The following is a 23,969-nucleotide window of genomic DNA, read 5'->3' as shown; positions in this document are numbered from 1 at the left end:
CTTTTATTTTTCAAAATAAAAGTCAGCTCCAGTCCAGTATTTCTCCAGTCAAGTATTTCCCTGCTGAAAAAAACAATAGATACCATCACAACATTTGTAATGGTTATAATGGGACTTGTATTGGTTTTAATGGTAACTGCAATGGACCCTGTGGGTCTCTACTGGTAATTGATCACCTTCTGTTGGTGGCTTGTTAAAACCAATAAATCCTAAGGGAATAATATGTCCCAAAGCACACAACAGTAAACCACTTTTAATGGTTTAATGGTTTTAATGGTTAAAACTTGATGGTTTGTAATGGTGTTTGTAGTGGAAACCATTAGAATTTTCTGTGATGGTTCTATTGTTTTTATCTTTTCATCACAAAGTTGACTTTTCGTTGTATTTTCTCCAGCTGTTGCATAGCAACTTACTTCTAAAATAAGATAGACTAGTTTAGCTTAAACGTTTTTTTGTTTGTTTGTTTGTTTTATTCAAGTAATGTTGGGATACTTCACCCAAAAATAAGAATTCTGTCATTATTAAGCATTTACTCAAAATGTTCATAACTTACTTCTCTGGAACATAAAAGAAGCTATTTTAGGAATTGTTTCTTCTTCTTTTTTTCAACATAATGGAAATGGAAACTTCCCACCGTTCTTCAAGGTATATTTCTTGTCTTCTGCAGAAGAAAGTCATACTGATTTGGAATGACATGAGTGTGAGCAAATGATCCAACAATTTTTGGATTGACTATTCTTTTAACCAGACCTTATTTTACATATAAATCAGAAACCAGTAGCCCTACAAATTGACGTCAAGACTATTAAATTCACCACTGAATCTCTGTCTTCTTTTACAACAAATCCCACACAGCAGTTGAACCATTTACACAATGTGAAAACATCTTGTTTCATAAAGATAACAGTGACTAACATGACTAAATTGTGTCCCATCCGTGAAGGAAAATGTATCATAGTTTTATATTATGTATTGGAAATCATATAGTTTATGTTAAAATAGTATAGCAGTCTTCATTTAGGAGAGATTTTCCTAAAGAGCTGAACAAATAGGTACAGACATATTCATTAAAGTGAGACCATGTCATGACATTTGTTTTTAGATAAAATATGAATGATTTCACTATTTGGAAAGAATTCTATAATTGTTCTTTATTAAAATTGACAAGGAACAAAACACTTACTTTCAAGACGGTGTTGGATTGAATTCAACAAATGGACAACAGTTGCAGTTTTATTTCAACTGCAGCTACAAACACATTCCTTACATGAATGTTGGTGATACACTAAATAAAAAAAATATATTTTTGCACTTTTAAGAGCATTTTCTTTACTAGTCTCAATTTGACGTGCTAGAAGATCAGATATATTTTAACAAGCACATATAAAATAGCTTTTTTCTTGAGAGAGAAAAATATTTGGGGTATAAAGGCATATACAAACAGTGGTCTTCCCAAAGTCTTTTTTGATTTTTAATAAAATATTTGAGTGGATACTACTGAATTAAAATGAACATGTATGACAGCCTTAACACTCACATATGAACCCTCAAAAATCGTTGAATTTAACCAATAAATAAATGTTTTTCTAAGTTGCACAAGCTTAAAAGTAAGAGAATGTGTAAGAAACCAAAAACAAGAATAATTCTGTACTCAAATACTGTTACCAATGTGATGTTGCAATTTTTTCGTAATATTGCTTGTAAAACAAATTCAAGGCACTTGCTGTGAAACGGGACACAACTCAAATACACAAATTCCTTTTCTCCTTAATTATTTGATATAAGATTTTATAAAAACTAAACAAAGAACAGATTTAAGAACATATTTTGAGAAGTCATATCATCACAGTTTTAACAGTAATTATTTTCATGGGGAATCATATTTCAGATCTCACCAAATGTTCCTTGTTAATACAGGCACACAGGAATTTCTTTGGCACATCTCTACTAGTTTCTGACAGAGGGGGGTGAGAGTGAAAAGGCTGCCAAAAGACGACGCATGGTGGTTCAGTGCCTTGCTCAAGGCACAACAGCTGGTGACAGAGAAAGTAACCGATTCTGATTCAGGGCTTCCCGATACTGGCCACCCATACTGAGAGAGCAATCAATATCAGTTAGTATGATTAATTACTACAACACATTTACAGACAGATCCAAGAGAACAAGTCAAGAATCACGGCAGGTTTGTTCACTGACCAAATCTAAAGACTTGGACATTTTTCTGTGTATTCTTCCAACAGGTTTTAACAACTGATATTAACATTAGGGTCCATATTAGTAGGATTGCAGAAAAGGCTAGAAGAAGGGACAGTTGTTTCCCATTCAGGATAAACACATATGTGACCCTGGAGCACAAAACCAGTCTTAAGTCGCTTGGGTATATTTGTAGCAATAGCCAAAAATACATTGTATGGGTCGAAGTGACTGATTTTTCTTTTATGCCAAAAATCATTAGGATATTAAATAAAGATCATGTTCCATGAAGATATTTGTAAATTTCCTACCGTAAATATATTAAAACTTAATTTTTGATTAGTAATATTCATGGCTAAGAACTTCATTTGGACAGCTTTAAAGGCGATTTTCTCAATATTTCGATTTTTTTTGCATCCTCAGATTCCAGATTTTCAAATAGTTGTATCTCTGCCAAATATTGTTCTATCCTAACAAACCATAACCATCAATGGAAAGCTTATTTATTCAGCTTTCAGATGATGTACAAATCTCTACACTTATGACTGGTTTTGTGGTCCAGGGTCACATATTTGGCAATGTAGAGCTATTTAATATTTTTAGACCAACTTAAAGGTATTGATCACCCAAAAATTCTGTCATTGTTTTATACGAAAGCCTGTTTCTGGCACAGAATGAAAAAAAAAGATAATTGATAGTTCATATCTCAATTCAAACATTTTAATATAAAGATGTAAACTCACATTTCTGACAAAAAAAGTCTGAATTTGCAACTTTTTATCTCACAATTCTGATTTTTTTTCTTATATCTTGCAATTCTGTATGTATGTCTCACAATTCAGAGTTTATAAAACAAGGCCAAATTGGGAGATATAATTAGAATTGTGAAATAAAGAGTTGCAATTACCTTTTTTTATTCCTCATGTCATTTCTAAACCTGTATGACTTCTTCATTTCTGCATAATATGAAAGAAAGTTATGAAAATTAGTTTTTTTTTTGGCCATACAATTAAAGTCGGAGGTCTATTGTAGTTTTGGACCCCACTGACTTGGACTCATTGTACGGACAAAAAAAATAAATCTTTTCTGCTCCTTTCATGAATAAACGAAGACAGAATTTTCATATTTGTGTGAACTACCCCTTTAAGGCTCATAACTAACCAGCTGCAATATTAAGAGATTACACAATGTGTGTATCATTACAAATGTGATATATACGTGGTTACTTCAAAAAGCAATTACCAACTATTTGATTCTTACCTTTCCATCATGTTCAAAGTGATATTAAGGCACAATAAACTATCACAAGGTCATGTGATTTGTTGCTAATAATGAATAAACAGCACATTTCCCCCATCAGAAGAGCAATCTTCCGGGTGGGTACCGTAACAAATAATTCACAGCAAAAATCAGGAAGGTGTATTCTTAGTCCTTCCAGCAACTTCTGTAAAATTCTGTTCAACAGATACAATCAGGTAAAAGGCTGAATGAGATAAATTCCAAAGGCAACATACACATGAAAATACATCAACAATAAATAAATAAAACACTCACATAAAAGGTAAAGAACGAGAGAGAAACAGCAGAAAAATAGAAAATGAATGAATTTTAGAAGAAGGTTTTCTGCTAATTGGCTCTGTGGTGATGGAGCAGGAAGTTGACATCTAAATTGAGGCACAATGTTGTTCTGCTCTTTCTGATGTTTTTCGTAAGGTCCTGTTTGTCACATAGTCATGGTTGTCGCTCTCAGCCGTTACACTGCTGCTGGTAACGGCGATTGAGTTCTCGCAGCTCCTTCTCGCGAACGCGTCGCGCTTTGCTGGACTTCGTGGAGCGGCTGGAGCGAGTGGACTGTGCTGATTTGGTGCTCTGGCAGCGTGATGACACTCTCTTCAGCAGGTTCTGGGAAATGGACCGCTGCAGGTTCTTCATGGAGGAGGAAGCAGCCATGCTGACAATCCAAGGATGTTTAAGTGCCTGGCCCGCAGTCAGACGCTCAGTGGGATCCACCGTGAGGACACGGTCAATGAAGTCCTTAGCAAGGTTGGAAACACTTGGCCATGGCTGTCAGAAAACAGAAAATAGCTTAGAAGTATTCAGACATTCTCAAAAGATTCTAAGACTTTTATAGAGTTTTTTATACAGTGTAGAGGGAAAATAAGATCTTCAAATAAACTGATTCAAAGGTTTAAAAGTTGCAGCTGTACATGACAACGTGTAACAACCCAGCTAATAAAATATATATAAACTATCATTCAAATGTTTGGGGCTGGTAAGATTTTCTAATGTTTTAAATGAAAGAAAGCTCACCAAGGTGACCTTTTAAGCTTACATTAATTTGATCAGAAATACAGTAAAAACAGTAATACTGTGAAATATTATTACAATCTAAATTAAGTGTTTTCTATTTTAATATATTTTAAAATGTAATTTATTCCTGAGATGGCAAAGCTAAATCATTACTAGCCATTGCATCAGTCTTTAGTGTCACATGATCCTTCAGAAAGCATTCTAATACACCAATCTGGTGCATTACATTATCTTATCTTACATTATCAATTCATATTCATTTCTGATTTCTGATTCTAATATTTTGTGGAAGCTGTGAATATAGATTTTTTTTTCAGGATTCTTTGATCAATAGAAAGTTCAAGAAACACTGCTCTTTTGAATTTTCTATTCATCAAACAATCCTGAAAAAAGTCAGGATTCACATAAAGTTCGTAACATAAATTATAAACCGAAAGAATAACATAATGGAATTATAATATACGCTATAAACTGAACAATAACATAATACTGTATAATATATTATAATATTTGCTGATTTCTGTATTTTAAGATAGACGCTTATTTTGGATACCCATTTCATTAAAGGGTTAGTTCACCCAAAAAGGAAAATTCTGTCATTAATTACTCTCCTCATGTCGTTCCAAACCCGTAAGACCATAAGAACCACTCATGTCACATGGACTATTTTAACGATGTCCTTACTACGTTTCTGGGCCTGGGAACATTTCAGTTAGATTGTTGTCTAAGCTCTCGGATTTCACCAAAAATATCTTTAATTTGTGTTCTGAAGACGAACGAAGGTCTTAAGGGTTTGGAACAACACGAAGGTGAGTAGTTAATGACAGAATTTTCATTTTTGGGTGAACTATCCCTGTAATGCCCAGAATGGACCTTTGCTAACGTTAACCAGCTTTTAATTTATGTTGTCTGGAAATACGTAGATGTCAATAAGAAAGAAACAAACAAAGACCGGTCAATTATAGCAATAGCTAATATTGCGGACAATGCGGAGCATAATTCCAGTTCAGTAAAAGAGAAAGCAAGCACACTCCCTGGACTGCATCGCCTGTGCCAGGTGACTGGCTAGATCAATACATGAAGGTTTCTGCAATGCGAAATGTACAAACTAGTTACTTTAAGTAAATATTTCTCTCTTCCGGCACATCTTTAGACTAGCCGTGCATGTCCTGGCATGTTATGACAACTGGCCGAACACTAGCAGCTCTATAAGCAAGAGAGAAAACAAAACATGGTTCGGTTTTTGTTGGTTAGCATGACTCCTCCAGGGCTTTTCCCTGTAAAGCCCACGTTCGTCTTGTCTGTGACTCACAGCAGCAGAGAGGCCCTGACGCACACACTCTGCCAGGAACTCTGCGGCCTTACATCACACTCTCATGCAGGGGGTTACTGCGGGATAAGACATGATGACAGGACTGTGCTGGGTGTTGTCCAGCTAACACAAACACACACGATCCACAAAATACAAGCACACGCAATCACACGAAAACATGCATGCAAAACACGATAAATAGAGGCACGCAAATAAACACGTTCAGAATCCCGAGGTCAAAGACAAAACGGTTGGCAAAGGTTTAAAGTGTTTGAAAAGCACTTTGTGATGAATAGAAACAGAGCACATTAACAGACAGACAGACAGAAGGAGGCAGGACTATCATAGCCTGTTGTGTTTTGCCTTTGAGATGGTGGCTTTGTGGGGAATATTTCTATTTAGGAATGCAGTTCTGAATGGACTGGGGAAATCCTCAATGACCTCAAGTCACTGTATAGCAGTAGACAGATCTTTTCAGTGGGGCACTGATGTTCTTCTTCTAGAGAGGATGTGATTGGGCAAAAGTTTGAATAGTGCAGGATGAATCAGTATTTTTTCAGTATTTTGTTTTTTACCAGAAAGAAAGACATTGGCAAATATTTGCTAATGGCTAATTTTGTCAAAAGCATACAGATGGCCTTAAAGCTAATAGGTATATGGACTACATGGCAAAAAGTCTTTGCTCACCAGACTGCAGACACTTAATATCTGCCATGTAGTGCCAAGGTTATGACTGTAGTTCCCAGGCAATGCGTGGTTAGTTAGTTAGTTAGTTGGTTGGCGTTTTAACACCATGCCAGCTGACATGGCCATTTTTATAGCAAGTAAAAAGTTTAAATACTATAAAATAGCATTTTAAAACCCTATATAATGTTTTTAAAGTTTTCGTTAAAACTTAATTTTCTTTTGCAGAGCAATATAATTTCCTAGGAGAACAAGCACAATTTAATCAAATATGTTGAAGAGATGCTGGACTCTGAAATGAAGAACATAGCAGTGGATCTTTATTTTGTGTATGTGAAATCTCCTATGATCTAATTATTGAAAATGAAAATGTGACCTTTACACACAGTAGGGTTCATTTCATTTTCTGTATCATTTAAAGTGTTTATTCATATTCATAATTTTAAAATAGTTTGCAGAACAATAAAAATAGTCAAATTAAAACTGATGTCTGCTTTATATGCCACTAGTGGGATTAATTGGTTAACAGTCTATAATGCAGTTTTACCATATGGCAATACATCATTATTCTTTACTTTCTCTATTCAAGAAATCAATAATATTATGTTTTAAAGGCACACTAAAAAACCTTAAGGGGCAATCAACAGAGGAAGGACACATACTAAATTACACTATTAGTACAGATGTAACTGAGTTTCTGCCACACTTGTTTTATCTTTTATAAAGGTAAACAGAATTTGCTTACAAATAAATTTTCAGATATTTTTGCTATAAATATTTTGTTTATTATTATTTATTTGAGCATGTCTATAATAATATAATTGTATTTAACCATTTAAAGTATTTAAGTATTTATATTGTGATTTAAAATTAAAATGAGTCAAAAAGCATCAAAATACAACCTATATTTTGTTTATATTTTATAACTTTTTATACTTCATAAGGGACATGAATTTGATTATTTTTATATAAAAAAAGTGAACAAAAATAAATAAATAAAAATCAAATTACCAGAAAACTTTAAACATTTTCCATTGTGGTACAAAGTTGCTATTCGCCGGCCAATTTTTCCAACTTCTAAAATGTGAATTTTTGTTACTGATGCTCTATGTAAAAACAAAGCGCTATGTAAAAACAAAAATATTGAGAATGTCTGTACTCAATAAAACTGCAAGAATATGTTTCCTAGTAAACATTCCACCCCCTTTGCCCCCCGGCTGCCACTCAACGGACAAACAGGTAGTGACGCCCCAAACTCAAACCATTTGTTGAATCAATGTTGCTAAGTCAGGCCGCTCAAACAAACAGTGCAATGCTGAAAGTGCCACAGACCACAGCGCTTACACTTTTCAGGGAAATCAACCTACGAATGCTTACTTATACTTGTCTCTGCACAAATATAAGCAAGCTGGCATAGGAGAAAGTATTTTACACACATCAGCTTTAAAGTTGTGTATAGGAGAAAGGCGTTTAAAAAGACATTTAAAGGCGAATACTGCACATTAACATCAAAATAACATACAAAGCATATATTTCGTAATAGCTTGTTTGTTTACAAAAGCGGTCAGCTAAAAACAAATGAATCATAATGCATAGTACAATGCAAATGAGCCCAACAACATGGCATACAAATACCGCTGGGTTTAATAAAACCAAGTAACATCAGCATATGCTTTATAGCACTTCTATACCTAATCGAAAACATCTGCATTTTCAATCTCCCAGCAACCGTTGTTTTGTACATACATGATCCACATTGCTCATAAAAATCTCATATTTACTGTATATATAGCTCACACATACAGCTCTTACATACCTAACTACAACTAGTGCAAGAACAGACATTATTAGGGTATATCTTTACCGTAAGGTCCCATTAGTTAATGCATTACCTAACTTTAACAAACAATTCATTTTTAATGTTACTTAATAAAAACATAACCGTTCATTGTTAGTTCATGTTAGCTCAGGTCCATTAAATAATATTAACATATAGGCTACAACTTTTGATTTTAAAATCAACCATTTCTAGCATAACTAGCAGCATAACTAGCTGTTTATTAGCATGCCTATTATTAACATATTGGCTGTTTATTAGTGCTTATAAAGCACATATACTGCATGACCATATTCTACATCCCTAATCCTAACCAATACTTAAACTTAACAACTAACTTACTAACTATTAATAAGCAGCAAAATAGGAGTTTATTGAGGCAAAGGACAAAGTTATTGGTTTGTTAATGGCGAGAATTGGACCTTAAAATAAAGTGTGACCAAAAATTAATTATTAAATGTTAAAATTTAAATAAATTAATGCTATATTAGTATTTTTCATTGTTAGTTCATGTTAACAAATTTAGTTTACATAATGTTAACAAACAGAACCTTATTGTAAAGCAGCGGTTCTCAATTCCAGTCCTGACGACCCACCACTCTGCACAGAATATTTGCACACATGTGCAATGTGTTACCATTATTAGTTTTTATATATATCATGGATAAGATTTTATCTCTGTGAATTATCTCTTTGGGTTTTGACATGTTGAGTTTGGCTAATACTTCATCTGTAACTTTAACTCTGTAAAAAGCTGTTTTTAAAGCTTTATCTGTATGAGACGTGAAGGCTTTTAGTTGTGTCGTGTGAGACACAAGCACATTAAACTTGAAATTATATATATTATACCATTTAATGAGATCTGTAAATCAAATCTGTAAGTCCATGATTATCTATTTGACGCTAGCCATTTTTGACTTCAGATTACAAACATTATTAAAGATTCTGCATGCATATTTTCATGTACTCTTGCAGCATATAGACTGTACAATATATGCATATCATTCTGACATCACAATGAATAATAATATTAACCCTCAACTTTGTGTTTGTTTTAGTCACTTTTTCCTGAAAATGGTAATACAATGCACTGGACTAAAACCTACTTTGCTCAAACAAATTCTCCCCCCAAAAATTATATTTTCTATAAGTTTTGGGTATTCTTTCCCTTTTTGTTACACGTGTGGTGTTCACGGTCCTCTTCAAAAATTAATTTCTCAATATGCTATACTATTATCAAATAATAGATCATTTTAGAATCATTTTATCAACTTGTTTTCTTTTAATTACCATAGGTTTTGTATTTCTTTTTGGAACTCATGGTTGGTTGTAGGCCTCGTTGATCTGAGCACTTCACTTTTTGAGTGAACACAGCCAAAATTATTATTTTTTTTATATATTTCCATTTAAAAATGGAGGTGCATTATCTCAGATCAATGAAGCCTACAGCCAGTCAGTTCCTAAACCTGTGCTAATTCAAAGAAAACAAGTTGATATAAAGAGAGATTTACAAGCAATTTTGAATTTTTTGACCAGGAACACCAAACTGGGTGAACGATTTTGAGCACAGCACACAGAGATAAAGCGGTCGCACTGTTCTTACCTCCCCGGAGAAGCTGTATTTTCCTTTGAGGATCTGTCGGTACAGGCGCATGCGATTGTCATCCTCAAAAGGCATGGTTCCACTGAGCAGTATGTAGGAGATGACTCCCAGTGCCCACATGTCTACTGCATTAGTGTAGGGCTTTCGGACGAGTATCTCTGGAGCGATATACTCAGGTGTTCCACAGGTAGTCTTCATCAGGCATTCGTCGCCTTTCTTCCGCGTGCTGGCCAAGCCAAAGTCTGTGATCATAATCTTGGAATCAGCACCAGGATGGTAGTAAAGCAAGTTTTCAGGCTTTAGGTCCCTGTGCGTGATGCCCAACGTATGGAGGTACTTCACCCCATCGAGAACCATCTGCAGCACCCGCGTGGCGTCCCTTTCTGTGAAAGACCCGCGGGCGATGATGCGGTCGAACAGTTCTCCGCCGGTGGCCAACTCCATCACCATGTAGACCCGCTCAGCCGTCTCGAACACCTCCATCAGTTGGATGATGTTGGTGTGGCGCACCCTTCGCAGCACGCAAAGTTCAGATTCACATACTTCTCTGCCCTCACGGTAGCGAGTCTCGATCATCTTGATGGCGTACGGCTGCCGTGTGCTTCTGTGTTCCACTCGTACTACCCGACTGAAACTGCCCCGGCCTATCAAAGCTTTGATATCATACTTAGCAGTCACTCGAGGGTCAAATTTGGCCCTGTATTTGGCTACTTTTTTCCGGTGTGGGCTGTTAGCCGGAGGAGGGGACTGGCTCACCTTCGCAGCAGCCTGGCTTTGACCCTGAGGGGATGGCGAGCCTGTTTTCTCCCCGCCACCGTCACTTCTGATGAAGTTTTTATAGACATCAGTCTGATGCGGCTCTACCTTTTTGACTAGGTCAAGTTGGACATCGGCGGGTGGCTCTGGGAGGACTTTGCTCGTCCTGCACCCCATCACATCAAAATCCTTCCTTCCTGGTGCCAGCAGCACATCCTCAGCTCCCAGGCAGCATCCAGTCGGTGCACGGTGCAGTGCCACACCGGCAAACGCCAAGAAGGGATGCGTCCAGGCCCACAGTCGGTTACCCCTCTAAACAACAGCCCAGAATTGCCTTAAATCCAGTCAGTGTGAGATTTGCAAGAGTAAATCTGAAAAAAAAAATTAAGTATTAATTTCTTAATACCTAAACTCAGTAAGAAATTTGCTTAGTATATACTATTACACATATAACGCATGCATATTAAAGTGACAGTACACCAAAAAATGAAAATTCTGTCATCTTTTACTCACCCTCAAATTGTTCTAGCTTCTTTCTTTTCCTGAGCATGAAAAAATATGTTTTGTAGAACGTCGGTAACCAAACAGTTTCAGGTCCCTATTTTACTTAAGTTTTTTTTCCCTCCATAGTATGAAAGTCAATGGGGACCAGTAACTGTTTGGTTATCCACATTCCTCAAAATAGCTTTGTGATTAGCAGAAGAAGGAAATTCATAGAGGTTTGGAACAATTGAGGGTGAGTACATAATGACCAAATTTTCATTTTTGGGTGAACTATCCCTTTAAGTGTATAATAATGTATATTTTGCATTTAGTGTGAGATGTTTCATTTTAGCTCATGCTTGATATCAAGTGAGAACAGTAACAGTTCATGCTGATATTGGAGAATAAAAAGTTTCTGTTGATAACAATATCATTTTTGTCAATTATAATGTAAATGATATAATAAAACACAAATTAGTGTTGGTAATAAATAGGAATAGTGTACAGAAAAAAAATAAATGTAACTATATCATTGAATAATTGTTATTAAATAGGCTATCTTGAATAGAAAGTGAATATCACAGATGTGTACACTCCTGGCAATAGATAAATAGAAAGATAAGACAATAGTATAACAATTATTATTCCTGTGTATAATAAAAACAAACAGTGCTGTTAATAAGTGCAAAGAAACAGTGAATAAAAATAAATTCAACTATATACTTGAATAACTGCTGTCATTTCTCGTTTGTGGATAGACAGACAGACAGACAGACAGACAGACAGACAGAAAGACGGATGGACGGACGGACGGACGGACGGACGGACGGACGGACAGACAGACAGACAGACAGACAGACAGACAGACAGACGGAAAGAAAGACAGACGGACGGACGGACAGAAAGACAGACGGACGGACGGACAGACGGACAGAAAGACGGATGGACGGACAGAAAGACAGACAGACAGACGGACAGAAAGACGGACGGACAGACGGACAGAAAGACAGACAGAAAGACGGACGGACGGACGGACGGACAGAAAGACAGACAGACAGACGGACAGAAAGACGGACGGACAGACGGACAGAAAGACGGACGGACAGACGGACAGAAAGACAGACAGAAAGACGGACGGACGGACAGAAAGACAGACAGACAGACGGACGGACAGAAAGACAGAGACAGACAGACAGACGGACGGACGGACGGACGGACAGAAAGACGGACAGATGGACGGACGGACGGAAAGACAGACAGACAGAAAGACAGACGGACGGACGGACGGACGGACAGAAAGACAGACAGACAGACAGACAGACAGACAGACAGACAGACGGAAAGACGGACGGACGGACAGACAGACAGTCAGACAGAAAGAAAGAAAGACAGACAGACAGACAGACAGACAGACAGACAGACAGACAGACAGACAGATAGATAGATGTCCAACTGAAATAACGTTAAGTGGATACAACGTACAAATGCAAAGGATGTTTGTTGGCATAAGCTGCATAGCTTTTTTCGTTGCCCGTATACCGTTACGTTATATTGCGTTAGATATCGCTTAAAGTCTGAAACAGTGATCTCTGGAGCTGTTGTGAAATGCGATTTACGGCGCTGTGTAATAACTGTATCAGAGAAAAGAAAAGCTGCTAAGAAAATGAATAACTATGACACCACTAACATATTAGTAGTATCATAACACATAAATTGAGGACTTTATATTGTTATAAACAGTTAAACTATAGACTGACCATACAACTGAACTTTACCACGAAAAAAATTCCACTGGTCTCCCACAAAGACTTAAACTGAGACACTTGTTCACTTATTCATCGCTCAAAACAAACTTCAAAAACTCTTCTTCAACTCCGTTATCCGCTGCAGGCCTTAACGGAGCCAGTCGTGTTACAAAGTCATTAATAAATAGTTAAAATGCATGAAAGTGAACGATATAGCGGACATAACGTTACCCCCCAATGACAAAAAACCTCCCCGTTCAGCACAAATCAATTGTTTTCTCGAGGCCTGGATAAAAAAAACGAACTTAATCGCTAAGGTTTCCGTTATTTTGTCGTTTTAACGACAACGGTATCCATTTAAACCAAAAGCGTTAACTTTTCCAAAAGTCCAAATAGAGTTGAAAGTTACCTTAAGAGGGATTTTCTTACAGGCGGTAGTGGGAGTAAGAAGGCGAGATTCCCAGCGCCAGCCTCTGCACTCCAGTTTCTGCCCTTCTCTCCATTTTACCGCATTTCTAAAACTTTAATCCGGCTAGAAAGATAGCATCTCCTTAGTATTTGCTAACATAAACATGTTGAGTCCAAAAATAATGGTTGTTAACTTGTTGTAACACTACAGAGACGAAGCAATACGAGAAGAAAAGTGTGAAATTGAGACCGCCTGCTTGAAAACGGTGTTTTCGGAGTGGGACCACCTTTTTTCCTGTGTAGACCTCTCTTTTTTTCTCCCCCCCCCCCCTTCTCCGTTTTTTTTTCTTTTGGGAAAGGAGAGACCTCCGCTTGCTTCGACCCCTGCAACAAATATTGTATAGTCAGAATCATAAATATGGATAATGTCGATCTGTGCGTCTTTGGGATAAACGTCAATGTATGCATCTGCATCCTGTATTGATGTCCTTATTGTTTGAACATTCAGAGCAAGCTTTTCCCACTTAACATAAATTTAAGGCATAACTGACGGTTTTTGTGATAAATGCAGGTTAGAATCAAAGTAGTAGTCTATAACATAGCGGTAATGAATCCGATCTGTACTTTTGAGTACTTTTCTGCATTAAAATGTATTCTTTACAAAGGTATCTACAAGTTGTGAAATATGTTTCGTAATGGTAAAATGTTTGTACATTTGTAGTGTTTTTGTGTGCATAATTTGCATAGGCCTACTTTACTTTTAGACACCTTTTACTTATTTATTTACTTCAAATTTATTTATTTATTTAAAATTAATTTTGTATTATAGATTTTATGCATCTGAGTTTGAATAATTACTTTTTTGTCTACAAATTTTTTTAAACCAGCATATTAACAAAGTGTAGTTATTCCTACAAAGAAACAGTAGGCTATTCTATTTTGTAAAGATGTAATGTTAAAATTAAGTACCATTTTGTGTCATTTATTAGTTAGGGTGCCATTTTAAACAAATTATTGGCGAATGTGAGAATTTTATACAAAAAAATCCAGAATTAATTATCCTTTCACTTTCCAAAATATTTTTCGGTTTCAGTACTGCTCTGATAGAGGGACTTTTATATTGTACAAATCAGTTTCGCTGACCATTTAGCATGCATCGTAGCTTGCTTCATATGGTCCTGTCCCAAATCGCACCCTAAACCATTGTAAGTCCGTAAGAACGCAAGTGCACATGAAATGTTCCATTTGGAACAGGGCCTGTGAAGGCTTCAAATATAGGAAGCATGCTACGATTCTATCACACGTTCTCAAAGTTTAAAAGGGAAAATATAGACACGATGGCCTATACTCTTCTATACAAACTTTTGTGTTTAATTTGGTTAATGAATTTAAACCAGCCCCCAATAGATGAAATGCATTGACGAATACTTCTTATTGGTTTTTGTCTTGAAGATAATGTACTAATGTAAGGTAGGGCCAGAGAAAATAATTCAGAATACTGATCGTAAACAGCAGGAGGCCCAACTGTTTATATGAGCTCTTTATTTCGTATACAATTTTTAGTAGATAACTGTTTTAGGTAAAACTACTACTTAATATTGGCTACATACTGAGGTTTTACGCAACAACACAACACGAATCACAAATGATCTGATTCATCTACTAGATGGCGCTGTTCTTTAGTTAATGTCAGGCTCCAGATAACATTACTGCATTTTGCTGGTGTTAAATAGTGCTGTTGATAGTGGTAAATTAATAGAGGATTGTACTTAAAGACTTCATTAAGTACAAAACACTTGAACTTACTGGTCACTCAGTGGGCATGTATACACTATAGAAATAAACATTTAGTGTAATAGTCGTGATGTTTCAAAATATCATGAGTCATATATTTATATGAAACTTACCACTGAGACTAACCATCTCATTTCTATCATATCTGTGATATGACCCAAAGCTGAGCTCTTGTTTTTTGACTTTGTGATATTACCGCTCCAAAAAAGCAATCACTTCAGAATTGCTCCAATAGGGCCAGATGATGATATAATGCATTGTAACTTCTAATGCTCAAGAGGAAATGCCAGTGGATTTGTGTCTGCAGTGGTAAAAGGCTGTATGAGAGCCATCCATTACATCCAAAAGGGCACCAACGATCCAAATAAAAGAATCAGACAAGCACAGTGAGAAAGTGTTGACATACAGTGTGATGGTAGCTGGGACAAAGGAGGAGCGATCAAGTATGAGAGAGAAAAATGATAAATGTATGAAGCTCGCAGATCTGTGACTGCAAAGCTAATCATGACATTGCTTGGATTACAAAAAGAACCTCCTGTGGAACATTATAAAAGACTACACCTTTTTACACAATATCACACAATACTTCTGAAGTTCTGAAAGCAAGGCTGTGATTAGTCAGCTCCCTGCAGCAGGTAAAAGGGGAAAAAAACAACATGATATCCGAAAAGTGAATATTGAGTGACTTACATTTTAGAAGCATGAAAATATTTCCAAGCATAAAAAAGCAAAACTAAGCGTTGCACGTTTCCAAGCATCTCACTGCAGTTGTGTTGAAGAAATCGTTTGAATGAATGATTCAATCATTCTTAAGATGAAGGCTGTATCCGAAATCGCATATGTATAGGCTAAATCAGTACGTGAACAGAGGTATGTCCGAATTCACATTATTCATAAAAGGTACCAGGATGGCCTGCTATTTCAGTTGAGATTCTGTAGCCACACAGCCCACGTGATTTCTGACACAGCTTGCTAATGGCTGCATTCAAAATCACATAACTTCTGCAGTCGGTCATGTTTTGCTTACAGTTTTATGACTACTAAGAATTTGGACATACTGCGATTTTCACATACTGTTTTTGGCTACTATAAGAGTAGAACAAGTGTTTTGGACGAATCAGATAAATTAACGATTCAGTGATTCATTTGTCAACATCTACTGGCTTAACCATGTAACCTGCAGAAAGAGTCACTAAAAAAACTCCACCACTGCCTGCTTTTGGGACATTATAAATCAGCACTTTTGGCCAATCAGATTTGTGGACTGTTAACATGCTGTAGGCTATTTCACAGATAGCATTATAAGTGACAAAATAATGGGTTACTCACTATAAAACATCAAATCCGTATTTCACGTGATCGCTCCTCCAATGTGGCAATAAATGATGGATAAAGGCTTTGTTGCACTGCTTCCAAGTAAACAGTGACTGATTTCTTCAATGTTAAATTGACTTTGTCACATTATAATCTATGTTTGTTTGTTATTTTCATAACAATATGCAAAGCAAATCAGCAATATCAGCATGATTGATTGCTTGGCCTTCAAGGCTGTCTCTCTCCATCCCTCTCTCACTCTTAATTCATTCTCATTCTCTCAGTTTCTCTCTCTCTCTCCTCATCTCACACCCCACTCACTATCTGCCCAAAAAGGTCAATATCATCCGTTAAATCCAAATATGCTGACTGCTGTGCATTATTTATCAGTATGAAGATAGAAACAGCTCTATTAAAAGCAGCACTGACTCTTCCTCTCTCTCAATTATTCTCATGATAATCAGTCTTACCCTGTGGGGCTGTCAGGGCCAGAGCGTCAGAACCGGCAATATGAGCACTAAATTTGGCAGTCATCTGAGTGCAAAGTCCAGTTTGAGTTTGTTCAATAACATGGAGCATCCCTTGGATCTTTGATAGCAGACATCCTTGATTCTTTAATTCCCTTTGCTTATTATGCATGGAGATTAAATTGAGCACGTCCAAATATTTGGAGGATTGCAATTGAACATCTCGATCAGACCCACAATTTAGCTTTCCATTACAACCCGTTTGAAATCTTAAACTTTAGCACAGAGGAACCGTGCAGCGATTTTGCTACATAATCTGTTGTTAGAAAGACATTTTCTTGCAGACGTGCTATTCTTGGTTCACACTCATATTTCTCAACTTCTAAGGTGGCTCTGGTGGCTCCCCAGACAAGAGAGTCAAACAGAGCGATGGTGGAGCTTTCAGAAGAAAAGATTCTTTGGGAAGGAAACCTCATGCCCTGGTTTTGCTTTCAGGAACTAATGGGATTCAGCGAAGAAGTTAAAGTGATTCAATAACTGCAAAGTAAAATGTAATTTCGGAATTTGGCACTGAAAAAAATGTCATGTTCAATGACCTCTGAGTTTAGAGAACATTCTGTATAGTCAGAGTTACGCAGTTGTGGGCAGTTGACGAGCTTGAAGAGTGAAACTGCGGTTTGTTCCTACAAGATTGTGTTTCATTGAAAATATTATGCCAAGGCCTTGACTGATAAATGTGAACATGACAGGCTTCTTGCAGTCTTCATGATATATAAATTCAGACATAAAAAATAATTCAAAATGGAATGAATCTGACGACTTTAATAACTATATAATTTATATAGGAATTTAAAAGGAGTTTTATTTATTAATTGCAATGTCTGTCTTCATTATCCAGTCTCAGAATTCCACAGATCTGAGTCAGTTTTTATTACAAGTGCAGAGAATCTTATCTGAGACATTCTTCTCATACCAACCACATACTATTTCCTGGCTTATTAAAGGTGAATGGATGCCTCAAAGGACAGGCTATTAAACATGAGGAGTCTGTCCTCTGCATTGACTATAACCATTCTAAAGCTAACATCCAACATTCTGGGTCTATTTTTAGAATACAATTCTTTTCAGCTGAGCTTCTCATTTCTGTGGATTAATGTAGAGAGCGGGGCTAGTTGTCACATGGGGAAATGGCAATGGCTTTATCTTAGTAGCTATAAGGTTTTGAGTCAGAAGTCCAGTCACATAAACATGTTTTCTCTGTTAGGATTATTTGTTTTTATTTATTTATTTTTATTTTTATTTATTTTATTATTTATTTTATTTTTTGTTGTAGTTGTTGAATTCGGTCTTCTAAACTAAAATTGTAATGTAAAAAACGTTACTATGTCTATATTTGTTGTCAAATTTGAATTGGATCAAATTGAATTCAAATCTAAACATTTATATAATTCATTAATTTCAATATTAGTTTGATAAAACAATGTTTAATATGTTACCTTTTACATCTTTGTTGTTTCATGAATTGTTTTGTGTTTTACAATCGTTTATAATGTTTTGTTTTGTTTAATATTTCTTTTAAGAAATGAACATAAACCCACCCTGACAAATATTCACTAGAAATAATGCCCTGCTCACATTAAAGACAAATCATAGAACCTGAACATAAGGCATTTTCATTCATTATTTCCTCTTTTTTGTTTCTATATCAACATCAAACGATTTGCTTCTCTAAAAAAAAAAAAAAAGGATTGTTTTGAGCGATAGCTTTGTGGAAGATAAAAATTGTGTCTAATGACAAAAGTATATATAAATATATATAATGGTAAAAAAGTAGGTTAATACCAGTGGGATTAAATGTGTGTACAAAACAAGTAAATTATAAATCAATGTCAATGATAACTACCATGTGTAAAATGTGTTGGAATCACACTTCAATGTGTGGCAATCGTCTCAATGTTTTCCCCCTAACCAATATCCGTTTAACCCACCCCTCCTGTAGTGCCAATAGATTATTCATTACTCTTTTCCTGAGTGCAAAACAACTGCAAGCCCACCACTGCCTCCTGTGATTTCCACAGGGACTCTTTCAGGGACCATTCTTATCTCGGCAGGGAATTCAAATATGGCAGCAGTGAAAAATGAATCACAGCTTTGTAAGAGCATAAACACACATAAACACACACACACACACACACACAAAGTGGGTAACCCCTGTCCTCCTGAAATGAGAGCTCTGCTGTATAATCTGTTGAAGTGTTGCATTTTATGAGATCCATAAAAGCAAAAACTATACATTTGATTTGATACTGATATGCACCATATACTGTATGTATTGGAACTGTAGCACTCAACAATTGCCATGTTTGTACGTAGGACTGTTCACTAGTGCAGTGTACAAAGACAGAGGGCACATGTTTATTACTATGTAGTATAAATGCTGCCCATTATAAGAAGGATGCTTCTTCTGTAACATACTGTAGACATCATGGATTAGTAACTTGCAGGAGCATGGATTTACATGGATTAGTTTATGCAGCATTGCATTCAATACACCTGGTCAGTAGGAGATCTGTTGTACAAACTGCTTAAAAACTAAAGGCATGTTTGAAGCAGTGGTGCAGAGAGTAGCATGCTGCGCATGACATATGAAAATCTGTTGTGCTCATGCATACTCAAGTTCAAATCTTACCTGTTTCATATCCTGGATCTCTTTTTGCCTGCTGCCCCTCCACTTTCCTGTCAGCTCTCTAGTGTCCTATAGAATGAAGCCAATAATTTTGTATACACACACACACACACACACACACACACACACACACACACACACAAAGTGGGTAACCCCTGTCCTCCTGAAATGAGAGCTCTGCTGTATAATCTGTTGAAGTGTTGCATTTTATGAGATCCATAAAAGCAAAAACTATACATTTGATTTGATACTGATATGCACCATATACTGTATGTATTGGAACTGTAGCTATTATTTCTTTTTTGATATGTAAGATAAAAAAGACAACAAAAACATTTTGCACTTTTTAGACTTTTTATGTGCTATGCACATAATTTTATGGAATAATACCTGTTTAATATTGAAACTAAATTAAAGAGCAATATATCAGCAGTATGCATGTACATATGCTCTTTTGGTACTTATACAATACATATTTAATATATAATTATTTTGGAATCCTTTAGTGATAATTATTAAAAATGTATAATTATTAAAACCTTGTATATTTAATCAGGTGGAAGGAAATACAAACTAAAAGAAGTAGACTTTCATCTGGCCAGGAGAATGTGCCCATAGGGAGATACAGAGCCATATGTGTAAGCAAGTATTGATTGTAGGATATAGTGGCACCCTGCAAGTCGATGACTGTAAAGAGAAACCAGTCTTTACTAACAACTCATGAAATAAGCCTTTAAGGATGATGTACAGATGGTGAAAAGATACATGAATGTAGGTCTGATAATGACACTGAAAATAGAAAGAAAGATGCAATAGTTTGCATTGTAATATACCTATTTAGATACTTACCTACAGTATAATTAGAAGTAATTCTAAGATTTGCAACAAAAAATAGAAAGAAGAAAGAAAGAGAGATGCAACAGTTTGCATTGCAGTTATAATTTTAGATACTTTCAAATCAAGTTAATTTTATTTTATTCAATTTAATTACTTAGAAGTAATTCTATATTATAAAAGCAAATTTTTTGTTATTCTATAGTTTAAGAATAATTTGTACAATGTAATAAATAAATAAATGTGCATTTAGCTGTTCTGTGGAATAATAAATGTGTTTAACATGTTTAAATGTGTTTTTACAGAATTTTTAATGTGCAAGTTTTCACATATTAGTATTTTCTGCTGATACAGATATAATAAAATCTGCCAATTTTTTTTACTCCAGTTTCAATCTTATATCTATCCATTCACCCGCTTTCCATATAAATTCCCTTTTTATCTCTTTAAACTATTTCTTTTTCCATCAGTCCCCTCGCCCATGTTGTCTCACATTTCACTGTATCTACCTCAACACATCAGATTGACCCTTGATTCATTTCTGATGAATCTATCACAGAGAGAGGGAAAAGGAGAGAGAAAGAGGGATGAACAAAAATGAAGGAAAGTGAGAGCGAGAAACCTGTATACATTTTCTCTCTCTAGCAATCTGCGTGAAGAGAAAGAGAATTCCAGAAAGTAAACTAGATTCGGCCCCTTGGGCAGAGTTTTAATAAGGGAGCGTGTGCTAGTTTTGCTTGGAGCTGGAATGGGCAATATCAGGATTTCCTGAGTGATAAATTACCTTTTGTCTTCCTGAATTTAATGAGTGAACATGGAGAAGGATTTTAAGGGCTATTATCTATCATGGCACATTTGTTGCTGGCTGAGGGAAAAGCTGCTGATGTAACAATATATTGAGTGAGACTGAAAGCATTCATGATTTTACACATCACTTTAGACATAGATGTGATGTGCGCCTCTTTGTATTCACTAGACAATTGGAGACCCCACAATTTAAAAGAAACATCCATCATACCGTATACTATGACAACAGAGTCTATGCTACATTTTTGACACAATCTTCCAGTTACTTTGTCTATTTTTTTCCATTGAAGAACCATAGTTCTTCTCCGTACCTGGGCAACACACAACAGTTCCTGTGTGAATCAGTGTTTTTGAATGAAACGTACTGTATATGATTCAGTGATCTGTCCCTGATTTAATTAAGTGTTTTGAGCGAATTAAGCGAATAAATTAATGATCCAGGGAATCACTTTAAAAGAAAGCCACTTGTTTTGTTCCTGAATAAACCAGTGTTTGAACAAATTGGCTGAGTACATTCAGTTACTCACTTACATGTTTCATTCCTGAATGAATCAAGTGTTTTGAGTGAACCAACTGAGTATATGATTCAGTGACTCATTGCTGAATGAATGAATTGTTTTGAGTGAATCGGTTAAATAATGACCCACTGAATCACTCCAAAAGAAAGCCACATGTTTCATTCCTAAATGAAATAGGTTTTTTTGAACAAATCGGTTGAGTGCATGATTCAATGACTCACTTGTTTCAATCCTCAAAGAATGATTATTTGAATCACTCCATAAAACCCAGTAACCACACTTGCGGCCTACTTACTACTTACATGACATATTTCCTGTATTGGAGATTCGGGATACGCTTAGCTTCAAATAGTCAAACCACTCTGAAGCGTTATTAGATGGTCTGAAGGTGAGTCAAATAACAGAAAATTCTGCTCCAAGTTTTGGCAATTATTACACTTGGGATAGCAAGTGTTTGTTTGTTTCTGAATAAAACAATGTTTTTGAATGAATTGGTTGAGTAAATGATTCAGAAGGCTTATTCATAAAGACAGCAACTTGCAATGATCCAATATTCAGAAACAGGTACTAGAAAATCTAATTTGGTATGTGAAAACTGTTTGAAAAAATTGACAATATCAGGTATTGAAGAAAAATATTAAATAAACGTAAATATAAGGATGGAATAGGATGGAAATTTTGAGCCTCTATTCCCTGCACTCTTCTTCAGAGGATTCATAAAATATCACCTGACTTCATACCTGGCTCTCCCTAAAGTGGTAATGTGTCAGATCAGAACAGTTGCCAAGAGCTGTGGAGAGAGGAAGAAGAGGGGGTGAAGTGAAGGGCGCGATGTGATCAAACAGCTCATCCTCCCCCGATCAATCAGGAAGGGTCTGATTAATGCAAGCAGTGTTATAGTCTGGCATGAGTCTTAGGTATGTGTGTGTGTGTGTGTTAGTGTATGTGAGCTTTGTGTGACTGTGCAACATCTGCACAGAGGGCAAGTGGCCCAGCAGATCTCTTGCCTAAATCAAGCACAAACTGTCAAGCACCTCGAGTTGATTAATGATCAGGACATCAACACTGAGATATGAATGCTGTGGTTTCCAGTGACAAGATCTTCCTGAATTACATCAGATATAGGTGAATGCATTAAAATGTGATTGTGTCCCGTTTTTTAATCAAATTATGTTTGAGGTTCTTTTTTTTATTTATTTAGTTTTTAAAAGGATAGTTTACTCAAACGTAGCCTAAAAACTCACATCATCATTTACTCACCCTCATGTCTTTCCTAACCTGTATGCTGTTTTGTTGCTGGTTCTATGAGCTAGAAATCTACCATCTTAAAGGTATAGCACACTCAAAAATGAAAATTCCGAAAATTTACTCTCATGTCATTCCAAGTTGCGTGATTTTTTTTTCTGATGAATGTAAAAAATATTTTGAAGAATGCTGGTCAGCAACCCAGCGAACAATAATATGTTGTAAGAATCAGGGGCGTAGATTACGCGGGGGACATGTCCCCCCCCACTTTTAATATCACGTAAATTCGTCCCCCGCACTTTTTCGGGCAAGTGTGTTGGCATAGAGGTTTTCAAGAACCGGTGTGAATAAATATAGATTTAAATTCAAAGAGACAGGATAGTCCGTGAATGATCTGATGTTTTATTCGGACCCAGAATAAGGCGAGATGAACATCACGGAGCGCTAAACAGTTCAGTGTATGTTTCATTCATACTCGAAGCTGGAGTGTGCTCTCGCGCAGAAAGTCCTATGAGGAAATTCCTAATATGGACAAAAGCGTCCAGCTATTGCTGTACGAAAACAGTTGTTTTCAGAAAAACAGAAACGTTTGGAAACATGAAGACATTAAACATACGATTGCGACAATATGGTTTATTTGTGTTTGTCAAGTCATCTCCAGGTAATAAATAAAGTATATTAACAATGCGGTGCTAACTGACATAGCATTTATTACAGTATTGAAACTATTCTGCCTTATTATGTGATAAAAAAGTGTTTGTAGTATATAAACAAATCATTATTATTGGTTATTGTCCAGCAGTTATCTGATTTCTAAGCCAATTAAAAGCTAGAAATGAGAGAAAAATTAAAGTTGACTGTTTTTGAACAGTAAGGTTTTTAATGTTTTTTAAAGAAGTCTCTTCTGTTCACCAAGCCTGCATTTATTTGATCCAAAGTACAGCAAAACAGTGACATTTTTAAATATTTTAAA

The 23,969-nt window shown here is 36.0% G+C and overlaps 1 protein-coding gene across 1 annotated transcript; it reads right to left on the bottom strand.

Moving 5' to 3' along the window:
• Positions 1–3,118: 3,118 nt before the first annotated feature.
• On the bottom strand, positions 3,119–13,591 carry pskh1 (protein serine kinase H1). Its single transcript, XM_016287882.1, has 3 exons — positions 13,333–13,591; positions 9,940–11,066; positions 3,119–4,257 (listed from the first exon to the last, which is right to left on the bottom strand). Exons 2-3 carry the CDS (start codon positions 10,870–10,872, stop codon positions 3,940–3,942), a joined length of 1,251 nt encoding a protein of 416 aa, XP_016143368.1. The 5' UTR covers positions 10,873–11,066; positions 13,333–13,591; the 3' UTR covers positions 3,119–3,939.
• Between the last annotated feature and the right edge of the window lie 10,378 nt (positions 13,592–23,969).

The sequence above is a fragment of the Sinocyclocheilus grahami genome, unplaced genomic scaffold, assembly GCF_001515645.1.
Source record: "Sinocyclocheilus grahami isolate Dianchi unplaced genomic scaffold, SAMN03320097.WGS_v1.1 scaffold225.1, whole genome shotgun sequence".
Lineage (NCBI taxonomy): Eukaryota > Metazoa > Chordata > Actinopteri > Cypriniformes > Cyprinidae > Sinocyclocheilus > Sinocyclocheilus grahami.
This window is presented reverse-complemented; position numbering and strand designations above follow the sequence as displayed.